At 40.7% G+C, this 12004-nt stretch overlaps 1 protein-coding gene across 3 annotated transcripts in view; it reads right to left on the bottom strand.

Annotated features, from left to right (window-relative positions):
- Positions 1–12004, bottom strand: part of MICAL3 (microtubule associated monooxygenase, calponin and LIM domain containing 3) — a 235761-nt gene that overhangs the window by 8281 nt on the left and 215476 nt on the right. For 2 of the 3 annotated variants that reach the window (XM_089527728.1, XM_089527729.1), the window contains one exon: positions 1618–1683. The exons of the other annotated variant lie outside the window; for it this stretch is intronic. In XM_089527728.1, coding sequence (XP_089383854.1) covers positions 1618–1683 — 66 coding nt within the window. The remainder of the gene's footprint in view (positions 1–1617; positions 1684–12004) is intronic. 3 annotated transcript variants of the gene reach the window in all.

Genomic DNA, 12004 nt, shown 5'->3' with positions numbered 1-12004 from the left:
TGCTTTGATTGTCTTGTCACAGAAAAGCGGGATACAAATAAAAGTTTTATTATTATTACTTATTTATATTCAAACAAGAAGGCTGGGCAATGGTTATAATGCAAAATCTCTGCCTAGTTATGTGTGACATCTACATTAGAAGCTGCTCTGGTTATTCCAAAACACAGATGCTCCTGGCAGGATCAGTACAGGGATTGTCAGCTGTCAGGGTACATCCAACATGTTGATCTGGTCCCTGGAAATCATACAAAATTCTAAGTAGCGGTATGGTTGTATTTGCTGTTTCATTTGTACAGAAGAGAAATGTTAAGATTACATTCTTTTTAAAATCTGTACATAGTTCTCCGGTTGCTGTATGTCTACATTCAGGTACTTTTGTCTCTACTTGATGGCACTAATTATTCTTATTTGTGACTGTGGGGATCAATTGTTGCACTTGTAATCGCTGTCAAGAAAACAGGGGAGTCCTGAAAACAATGCAAGCCAATCATTCCATTTAAGTTGTATTGAAACTAAGACTTCTTCCAGAGGTTCTGGTTGGCCTTATTTCCACCCTTATTCCCATAAAGGGAACCAGGAGGAAGCACTTGTTTCAAACACTAAAAACAGCCAAGGAACAAGAACATATAATCAAACTGTTATAAAAATCTCACCCTGGTGCATTACATATCTTGGAAGATGGCTGTACCTATCCATTGCTCAGTTCCAATCATGCTTTTCTGAACATCTCTGCACAATGTGTCCTCTTAGCCATGGTTGAAAGAGAGAAGAAGCTTATACATGCAGATGTACTGTGCTATGGAACCATGAAAAGCACTCTCCCCACCCTTTCCACTGTGAGGTTAATCAGAGAAACACTTCTAACCAAGACAGCCAAATATGTGTTACTATGGACCTCTGAAAACATTTTTTTCCATTTGATGTTTTTTTTAAACAGCCAATGAGAAAAGAGAGAAAGACAGCAGAGGTGGGGTGGAAAGATGATAGCGCACCATGGAAAGCAGATACAGGGGTTAGCAGAAGTTATACGCGTTGGTCACATCCCACCCTTTTTCCCCATGCCTTGGTAAATGGAAACTTCACAATGGAAACTGGTCAAGTCAAGAATGTGCTTAGCAAGACACAGACTACAAGAGAACATTCCAGATTACAGTAAATCGGGAAACTGGCTTTTCAAAGTCAAGGGAAGCTGGGCAAACCAGTTCTTTCAAAAGACACAGTACTCTTTCAATCCATTAAATGTGTTTGTTGGGTTTTTTTTAATGAAAGAAGATTCACGCCACTCTCCCAAAGATCCCTTTGAGAAATTCAACACATCAAACAGGCGTCTTAGCAGGCCACTTGTTGCTATACCACTCTAGATAAATGGCCCCAATGACCAGGGGAATGATCCTTATCCAATTAAACACAGTTTTAAAAGGGATACTGTACCTTTAAGATATTATGAAACACACTTCATAACATGGGTGCTACAGAGAGTTTCACTGAGAATGAAGGGAGAAAGGAAAAAGTTTGGCCAGTGAATTACTTGGTATCATCACTAGCTGACTAGCGTCTCTATGCCAATCCAATCGCAGTTTGGAAAGGGAATGGAGGGAATGCAAGAAATTACATTACCTTCGTGGGCACAGCAAGGGCAGAAGGAGAGAGGTCTACGGCGTGGTGTCCCGGCATTGGGCTCAACTTCAATAGGACCAAAGATGGGAGAGGAAGAAGGGAAGGGGAGAGGAAGTTGGAAGTGGAGAGGAAGGAGGAAAAAACAGGGTGAAAATAAACAGACAAGCAAAAGGACAAAAAGCACAAGAGTGAGAAAGAAAGGAAACAACAAGAAGAAAGTAGAAAAGAAAATAATAACACAAGAAATGGAGAAGCAGAAACAAAGGGAACAGTCTACAGATGGAACATCCCTTGTCCACATGAATGGAGAAGAGCAGATTGTGGCTGCACTGGGAGGAGCACAGCATGAGCCACAGAAGTTAGTGGGCCAAAGAAACATTTCCAAGATTTCCCATTTCTTGTACTCGTCAACATTTCATCCTAAATGTTGCGTTGTATATAGGTGACAGATCAAAGTACCAAGAAGAGGGTGGATAATATTAGATCTCTAAATAAATATTATAATAAATAGGTTTTGAAAGGTTGTCTTTAAAATTAGCTGAAGTTTTGAAACGTGGCATATTGTATGGTGTTCTTTTTATGCAGGTTTTTTTTATGATCGTACCCAAAGAAATAGGTCTACGGAAAGAATTGATCAGAATACAAAGGCATGATGAGAAAAAACATATTTTACATGTTAAGCATATTGAGATCCCATGGAAAAGCTCTACACTTCCCAATTCCTGGCATCATAGAGGTGAAGCCATTAGACAGCTTTATACATCATCTTTCTATATCTTTCACCCTTTTCATTTTCACATGAAGGGCAAACTGACCTAGATTCTAAACCATTTTCTGTTGATATTCCTTACATATAGTTTTCATATTCCTAGCTGTGCCAATGTCAAGTTGTTGTTATGCACCTTCAGTTTGACTCCATTATAAGATTTCTTGGCAAGATTTATTCAGAGAAAGTTTACCACTGCCGTTCTCTAAGGTTGAGAAAAAGGAACTTGCCCAAGGACATCCTGGTTTTTTTTCACAGCTAAGGTGGGATCTGAGCCCTGGTAGTCCAGAGTCTGCCCAATACTCAAACCACTACACCATACTGGTTCTCTGCAGTGGAGGAGTGAACACAGAAATTTGAGGAATATGGTCCACTGAAATGTACAAATAGATTTTTCCCACAAAAAAAGGGCATGTGTGTGCTGCTAACGTATACACCACAGTAAACCAGCATTTCCCAAAGTTCTGGTGATAGAGGCACACATTTCCTGCTAACGTAAAATGAGACACACACTTCTCATCACTCTTTATTTACTCAAAATCAGCTTTCTCCAACTTTGCTCCAAAGCTGTTGCTGGGCTACAATTCCTATTATCCTGGCTTGGGGTGATGAGAGCTATAGTTCACCATGATCTGGAAAATCCAACTTGAAGGCTGCTTAATTTTTTTCAGAGTGTATGAATGAGTTATTCAACTTCAGTGGAGCCCAACCTATGGTACAATACCTCCGGAATTGCAGAAGGCAAAGCCAGAATGGTAATTCAGGCACAAGGTAGTATTTTCTGTGGGTAAGTAGTTTAAGCTCATAATAGCCATTTATTATTTATTTCATTTGGGGATTCATAGGGTATATAATATGTAAAGAGATGAAAAATCCATGTAAAAACTCATATGGCCCATTGGCTATTCTGTCATAAGAATTTAAGTAACAGGAAAAATCCATTTTGTCATAAAGCGGTACAGAAACCAAACTTATGAAAAAAGAGCATTCACAGTCCACTGGATTCAGGCTGACATGCACTTATAAATGGAGAGGGGAAAGCTACAGTTCTAATTAATAAAAACATGTATGTTTCTGGAAAGAAAGATCTTTTAAAAGGGACCATCACAGAACTAGAGCAATAACACATAGGAGAGTCCAAAGGTAAAGGCAGAAGGTGCACCAGCTTGCAAAGTATGTGAGTCACCCATATGATTCTCTCAGACAAGTAGAGTTAAAAAGAGAGGAAGTAAGTGCACTGTAAACTGTTACCAAGTACCTGATCTTATGTACTTGAGAACCAATCATACCTGAAGACATTCCATATTATCTTTGAACATTATTATTTTTTAAACAGGTCTGAAAGTCTCAAAAATATTTTTGCCATTTGGGAAAGACATCATGAAAACCTATACGATGCAACAATGCAAACATTTTTAAGGTAAATTTTTTATTTCATAGGCTTCTTCCAAGATCACGCATAGGATATACAGTATATTTATTAAAATAGTATGTCTGAATGATCATAAGAGCCATAGTTGGCTTTAAAAATTTTTGCTTACAAATAAATACCAAGTTAGTATAGTAAGAATGATATGCTCTGGATATTCCCTACTTCACTCAAGTTCTTCCTTAGGTATGACTAAGCCCATGAAGAAGACCACTGTGAACTTCTTCAAACTTGGAAGTCTGGAGGAGCACGTTGGATGCTTTCTGCAGTGCCGCTAGCTCACACTCCTGCTAAGACACCTTGAGAATTAACCATGCAGCCACCTCTATTTCCAACAGCTTTGTTCTAGGTGCTATAATCATGTAAATAAAAGCAGCAACTTATACAGATCCTATATGGAGGTGTCAATTTCTGTAATACCCACTCCATACAAGTATAGCTCACCTCTTAAGATCATTGTTCTTGGTGGTCATGAGTACCGCTCCCCTCACTAAAATATATTCATTTACCAAGCATGAATCAAACATTTGCAAAGCTAGTGAAATCCACTTCTGTGTATATTTACTTCCAAGTTTATGTGTTGATATAATTTACTGACCATTTTTTTCATTAATGTTATTATACCAATAGGAAAGAAGTGATAATTCAGCGAAGGGTCTAACAACAATTACCCAAAAGGAGAATTAAGAATCATCATGGATTTTGCGTATCTCCTGGATGGTTCTAGAGTATGGTAGACAGTAGTTAAAAGAAAGTACTGAATGACTAACAAAACAGTGCCTTCTAGTTGCAGGACAGAGAGACATAAGGAGCCCTGGTGGCGCAGTGGTTAAATGCCTGCCTGTACTGCAGCCATTCACTCGAAACCACAAGGTTGCGAGTTCAAGACCAGCAAAAGGGCCCAAGCTCGACTCAGGCTTGCATCCTTCCGAGGTCGCTAAAATGAGTACCCAGACTGTTGGGGGCAAATTAGCTTACTTGCTGTTCACCGCTATGATCTTTGGAATAGCGGTATATAAATAAAACAAATTATTAATTATTATTATTAAGATGTTATTTCAGCTGGCACCAGCCTTTTATGAAAATATTAGGAAGGGAGATGGTTTACAAACTTAATCCGGACAAGACAGAGGTGCCCCTGGTGATTTGGAAGGCAGGTCAGGGAACAGGTATTCAGCCTGTGTTGGATGGGGTTACACTCCCCTTCAAATCTCTGTTTTGTAGCTTGGGTGTACTCCTGGACTCAGATCTGAGTCTGGATGCCCAGGTCTCAGCAGTGGCTAGGAGTGCATTTGCACAGTGCACCAACTCCACCCTTTCCTTGAGAAATTAGATCTGGCTATGGTGACACACACCTTGATTACATCCTGTCTGAACTACTGAAACACACTTCATATGGGGCTGCCTTTGGAAACTGGCAGCCCACATAGAGACTTCAAAAATTTCAGCAGATCCAAAATACTGTGGCTGGATTGTTGACCAAGGCTGGGTACAGGGACTATGTGACTCCCCTGTTTTAAACAGTTGCATTGGCTATTGGTCCATTCCTGGGCAGAATTCAAACTGCTGGCTTGACCTTTAAAGTCAACACAGACTATCTGAAAGGCCATATCTCCTTATACACTGGGCCCTTCTTATACACAGATTTTTTATACACGGATTCAAGCATCCATGGTTTGAAAATGTTCAAAAAAAGTATAAATTTCAAATATCAAACCTTGATTTTCCATTTTTTATAAGGGACACCATTTTGCTAGGTCATTATATTTAATGGGACTTGAGTATACACAGATTTTGTTATCCACGGGGGATCTTGGAACCAAACCCCAGCGTATAACAACGGACCACTGTATAAGCCAGCACATGCTTTAAGAGCTACAGGGGAGGGTGTTCTCTCAATCCACTACTTTGGAGGTGTGGTTCATGAAGACTTGAGAGAGAGCCTTCTTTGTGGCTGCTCCCAGACAGCCAAAATTCCAGTTCGGCTGTCTTCCTCTTCGTCCTATCTTTCTGCTGCCAGGTGAAGAGCTTTCTCCTGGCAGGCCTTCTGAATTTTAACTAAGGGGTTGTAGTGTGTGGATAGTGTGGTGTGTTGTACTTTTTAATTTTTTACTGAAATTATGTTGTAAAAATGTTTTGTCTGGTTTAATCGTGTTTTTAATAAAATTGATATTTAATTTTTTAAAGACTAGTAAGCACAATCCCTTCCTGTGAAGGAGTACTGCTGCCAACAGATGTGTTGTGCCTTACTGTGGATGGTCAGGAATCTTAATAATCTGTTCAGAAGGGATTTAAACTAAACCTTGCAGGAAGGGAGACAATATTTTATAGGAATGGTTTGTGAATCTACAAAGAGGTGGGGGTAAACACGAAGGAAGCAGCTGGACGGAGTGATCTATGGTTTCAGATGTCTCTACATTAAAACACAGGGGATAAAGATAAACAAGATGAATTCTTAATATAGGAAGGCAAATGTTATTTAGCAAGCATTACTGAAACCTGGTAGGATGAAATTTAGGACAATACAGTAACTGAAGGCTACAACCTATGCAAAAGGTAGGAGGAATAGCATCATATATAAATGATAAATACACCTGTGCAGAAATCACAACTTGGGCATGGAAGGCAGGTTGGAAAAGGAAAGTTAAGTATAGTTTGGCATATACATTAAGAAATCCCAGGTGAGATTCCCTGGTCAGAAATATTGAAAGAGAAGAGAGTTCATGACTGATCAGTTTCTTGAAAGTGTAATATTCAAAGCATTATCATAAACAATTCCAACAAGAAACAACTGGAAATGACAAATAAAACCACAGGAGCTTCATAAATAAATAAAAATAAAGATTTTTCAAATAATCTGAGTAATGAAATGGAAGAAATGGCAAATTACCAAGGAAGAGTATAAACAAGTGGCCAATATTTGTAGAGAGAAAGACAGAAAGGATAAAGTTCAGAATTAGCTCAGCCTCACCATAGAGGTTAAAAATAATAAAAATGGTTTGTTTGGAGCAAGAAGAAAAAAAGGATGTGGTGGGTGTGTTGTGTGGAAAAGGTGGTAAATGCTATCTGGATGTTTTAAAGTTTATCCTTGCCTTGAACCCCTGGGTAACAGAGAAGGTGGAAATCCCTATTTCTGCTGAACATACCAGTAGTCACTGTGACCACCTTTCCTCCTTTTAGGGATCTCTGAATCAAAATCAAACACGGAAGGATACCTGCCCAGACACTCTGCCCCTCTCTCCTGGAAGACAGAAGTAACTAATCTTGTTAAAGTAGAATGAATCAATTCTAATTCATAGCTAATCTCCGTCTCTCCAACTAGGGACTAAAACCTTCAAGTCCAAATAGTCAGTACAGTGGAGAGGATTAAGTGATGAATCACAGAAATATACGTTATTCTAAATTACAAGATTACGCAACACCACTTTCAGCATCATGCAGTTTGAGCCATCATCTCCAGGTATCACTTGGAGCTACAGAAACAAGCATCAGCAAACCAACAACGATCCAGGGAAAACAAACAAATCTCCCAGAAATGTCTTAATGGCACAGTCCCTATTCTACTTGTGCTAGAGTGACCTGGGGGAAGAGTGTTTTGGCATGCACCAAACCTATACCAATTTTTCTTGCTTAATCCAGGGGTTTCCCAGATAGAAAAGCAAAGTCAAATTCTGCCATTCTCTCTAGCTTCATTGGGTGCTGTTTTTAAATAGCCCAGCTTCAATGGTTCCAGAGGTTTCCATCCCTGACAAAACCCTACTGGCCAAAACATTCTTCTGGTGACCTTGATGCTAACTTGCCCACTGACTCTTTGTATTAACTCTTTTAACTAGATGCTGAGTCAGACATGTTGCTCATCCAGAATGGTTTCTTCAGTTTTGTCAAAAAAGGCAAGCTATTAATAAAGTTAGTAGTAATACTACTACTATCACCACCACTAAAATAAAGGAATCAAATTAAGAATAACGACAGGATGCACTATTTCTAATGGTGCGCATGCCTGGACCAAACAAAGGGGGGGGGGGATACCATTCAAGCCTATGAGGCTTCAATATGCGCAACCCTCCGTTTGTGCACGTGGGGGGGGGGGGTTCCGGAACGGATCCCCGCGAAAACAGAGGGCCAACTCTACTTTGCTTCTGTCTTCTCCCAGAAGGAAAAGAGTGCACAACTTGGTGAAAAGAGAATAAATGAGACAACGAGGGGGCTGCAGCCCAGGACTGAAGGAACACCTAACTATTTGAAATTCAAGTCTCCAGGGTGCGATGAACTGTACCAAAGGTCATAAAGGAACTTGCAGATGTAATCTCAGAGCCTTTTTCTAAAATTCTTGAAATACAAGAAAAACTCCTGTTTACTTGTGATGGGCAAATGTCTCCATTTTCAGAAAGGGGAAAAAGGACCCAGGCAATGAATGATCGATCAGTTTGATGCTAATATAAAAAACAAGATTCTGGAACAGATAAATAAACAGTTGGACAATCTGCCCTCTACCCATTAACTATGCTTTCCACTATTCTTCCAGTGCTGGATTACTCAGCCATGAGCCTGGAATTATCTTCAACTGATAACAATCATCCTTTCCTCCTCAGATACGGCAACAATTTTCTTTCCTGAGTACCTAATACTGTCCTTGTCTTGTCCTGACCTTCTAGATATTGCTGGGTATTGTATTCTATTACGGTATATTCTTTTGGCCATGCTTTGCTAATATTACTTACATTCATCTAAGGCAGCGGTAGGCAGCCTTTTTGAGCCGGGGGCCGGGTTGCTGTCCCTCAGACAACTGGGGGGCCGAAGCCAAAAAAGAAATGATTAATTAATTTCCTTTAAAAAATAAATAAATAAACCGGGACAAATGTAGGACAAAAATTTCAAATGGAGGACACTTTTTTAAAAAATTGGAGGACACGCTAAAATTTTTTGCTGATTTTTAAAAAATGTTAATATAAATGCATGTTTTGGAGGCTTCTATAGACAATTGCCCCCCTTGCCCACCACTTGCCCCCCTTGCCTGCCGCTTGCCCCCGCTTGCCCGTCTCCTCCTGATAGGCCAAAGGCTCCACGCCCTCATGTGAGAGGCCAAAGGCTCCGGCGGCAATTGGCGGCAGGACCGGGCTGGGGCTGGTCCCAAGACCTTGCCGGGCCGCATCCGGCCCGCAGGCCGCAGGTTGCCTACCCCTGATCTAAGGGAATCCTGGCCATTGGATATATCATGATGTTATAAAGTAAAATGTGAAGCTAGCAATACCAAAACATGCATTGCATAAAGGGTGTGAACCCTAGTATTCCAAGCCCACTGGAATTTGCCTCCCAAATGTTAGATTAAAACAGATATTGGAATACAAATTTAACTATACTGTGAGGCCCGGTACATACCTGTAAAATGGTCCGGGCGGTGGCCTTTTTCCGCCAGAGGGAAGCCACAGCCACCAAACCGCGCGGCTTCCCACCTGCCGAAAAAGAACCTGCAAAAAGCAGGTTCTTCTCAAGCTGCGGCAGCGGTGTAGGCACACTCGTTATGTAAGCCCTGTGTGGCACTGTGCAGTGCTTATGTAACAATGGTGGCACCATGTATACAGGGCGCCACCATTGTTACAACCTTGTCACATGTGAGGGTTGCGGGGCATGTGGGCGCTCCGCCCCCCAGGCAACCCTCACACGTGGCGAGGGTGTTGGAAAGGCCCGTTTGTTCCAGGCCCAAGTCATCTTAAATCCAAGCCTGTGCTTACTGGTAGTGTTGACCATCTACTGGGGGGTGGTGGTGGTGGTGGTAAAGAAATGCCTAGACTGAATTTAGACTCAATTCCTTTTCTTCTCATTATAGCTATCTATCTCCTTCCTGCATGTAATAGATGATCATACCTAGAATCATAGGCCTGTTACAGACTGCCAAAATAAAGCTGCTTTGGGTCTCTTTGGAGGTATGCTGTTTAAATGATGCATGCATCCGAAGAATCTGGAAGCTGCACCAAAGCTGCACTCCAGCGCTTAGGAATGGAGGGTGGCTTTGGCGCGACCTCCGGACTCTTAGGACCCAGGCATCATTTAAATAGCATACCTCCAAAGAGACCCGAAGCAGCTTTGTTTTGGCAGTCTGTAACAGGCCATAGAATCAAAGAGTTGGAAGAGACTACAAGGGCCATCCAGTCCAACCCCCTGCCTTGCAGGAACTCTCAATCAAAGCATACCCAACAGATGGCCATCCAGCCTCTGTTTAAAGACTTACAAGGACCTTGGGTGCTGATCATTGGTTAAAACATGCATATGCCATGCAAGAACATGGCGTGTTCCTAGACAATGCACATGGGGTTCTTTTACTCTGCACAGCAACCCTTTCCATAGGAGTCAGAAAAGTACAGCCACATGCTGGCTTAATAATGTTAGGACAGCACTGAGTACTGTTTTCTTTAAGTAACTCTATGATCTAGAAATATCTAGTACATGGTTGGAAAGTTGATTCATTTAACTTGGGGAGAACTCAGTATGAATGCACAGCAGTCCAGCTGGGCTGAGACCCAATGGCTAAATTGTTGATGTGATATGCTGAAGGATAGGTCTTTCTTTCTATGTCTTCAGAAGTGGACCCTGACTTTTAACATTAATGATCATGATGCATTGTAAAGCTCACCTTGAACATTCAGAATAATTTCTCTCAGTGATCCTCACATTAACCATTTCAGAAGGCAATTAATACTAACTAACTTACATAGTTAATGGAAATGTTATCTGAATCAGGACCTCCCTGGTCCATATCCTAATCCCTTACCTAATGTGCTAAGCAATTCTTGAGCACTCTGGCAGTCTGTCAGGATGGAAGTACTGCACACACATCAGTCACAGAGGAATATAAAAAAAGTAAAACTACAAAGCCACAGATTTTTCTGCACGTAAACACAGCATTTAATTTAAAGGGATACTGTATGAATTATTGCTTTTATTGTGGTGGTGGTTTTTAAAAATGAGGTGGTTTAAATCATCAGCATTGGCATCCATAATTCAAGATGGAATATAATCACTTCTAGGCTGGGAAGAATTAACAAGGAATACCCAGTTGAAGTACCATGCCCTTCATCATCACAAAATAAATAAACACTCCCAAAGTATAGACAGGAATTGCAAAGAACACTATGCATGTTTAGCCAAACAGGAAGTGAAGAAGGATGTCAATTATGAAAAGCAAATTAAATGTATGGCTGTTACTTTTAGTTAAAAGTGACTTTTAGTTTTAGTGACTTTTTTATAATGGTAGTGAAGTTGCATGAAAAAATGACAGTTTCCCTTTAAATGACTCTGAGAACTACTTTTTTAAAAGCCACCAGTTAGCAAACGTTACAGGACCACTGCCTTTGAGGAATCATTAGGGAATCAAGAGGGAGAGGGAGAGGGAAAGGAAGAGGAAAAAGAAGTGTGGGTCAGCAGCCAGGGAGTGGAACCTGTTAAGTGTAACTTAGCATTAACCCTTTTACAGCTCCTTCTGTAGGCACACAATGCTTCCTAATGCTGAGCTAGGGAAGAGCACTAGGAAAACCTGAAATCCCACTACATTTAAAGGAGGGTGTTTTGTTTTGATTTGGATCAGGATTAGTGTCCCAACAGTATGGTTCCATTATACTGATCAGTCCCCAGTAAGCCCAGAAAACTGAGACAAAACTCAGTGCCCTGCATCTTGGCTTTCCCCGCACTGCCCTGCACTAGAATTTCCACATAGAATCTAATTCAGCAGTTGAAGTACACATGTAGAGAACCCAACAAGAGATCTTTACTATGGTATATAAAATGGTATATAAAATGTTCAAGAGACCTTTGGCTGTGTCTTGTCTGAATGGTACATTTTTAAAAAGGTAGAGTGAAGCCTTGATATTTGGGCTATGCTGGGGCCAGAAATTTTGTGGATCCTCTGAATTTCATCCCTCAACCATAATAAAAAAGTTTTAAAAATGCTACTGATCTTCTTAATTGCAAACTGTGGGATCTTAAAAACACTAATAGGTTTGATTGGCTTCTGCAGAAGTGGCACAGATGTGTTGATAAATGTTTGCAATACAGGAAAGTGACCTTGAGGAGACTTGGTAATGCATCCTCCCACCACCAACTCTCAAAAGAGTACAGATGAGAATATATTACCATCTGGGTAAGCAACTGTTTTCTTCAAGGTGTGCTAAATCAAGGTGGCAGAACTGGCAATCCAC

This window comes from Sceloporus occidentalis, unplaced genomic scaffold, assembly GCF_023333645.1.
Source record: "Sceloporus occidentalis isolate IW3139 unplaced genomic scaffold, rSceOcc1.0.p SCAF_5, whole genome shotgun sequence".
In the NCBI taxonomy this organism is placed as follows: Eukaryota; Metazoa; Chordata; class Lepidosauria; order Squamata; family Phrynosomatidae; genus Sceloporus; species Sceloporus occidentalis.
Note: the sequence above shows the minus strand (reverse complement) of the source record. Positions and strands in the feature narration are given on the sequence as shown.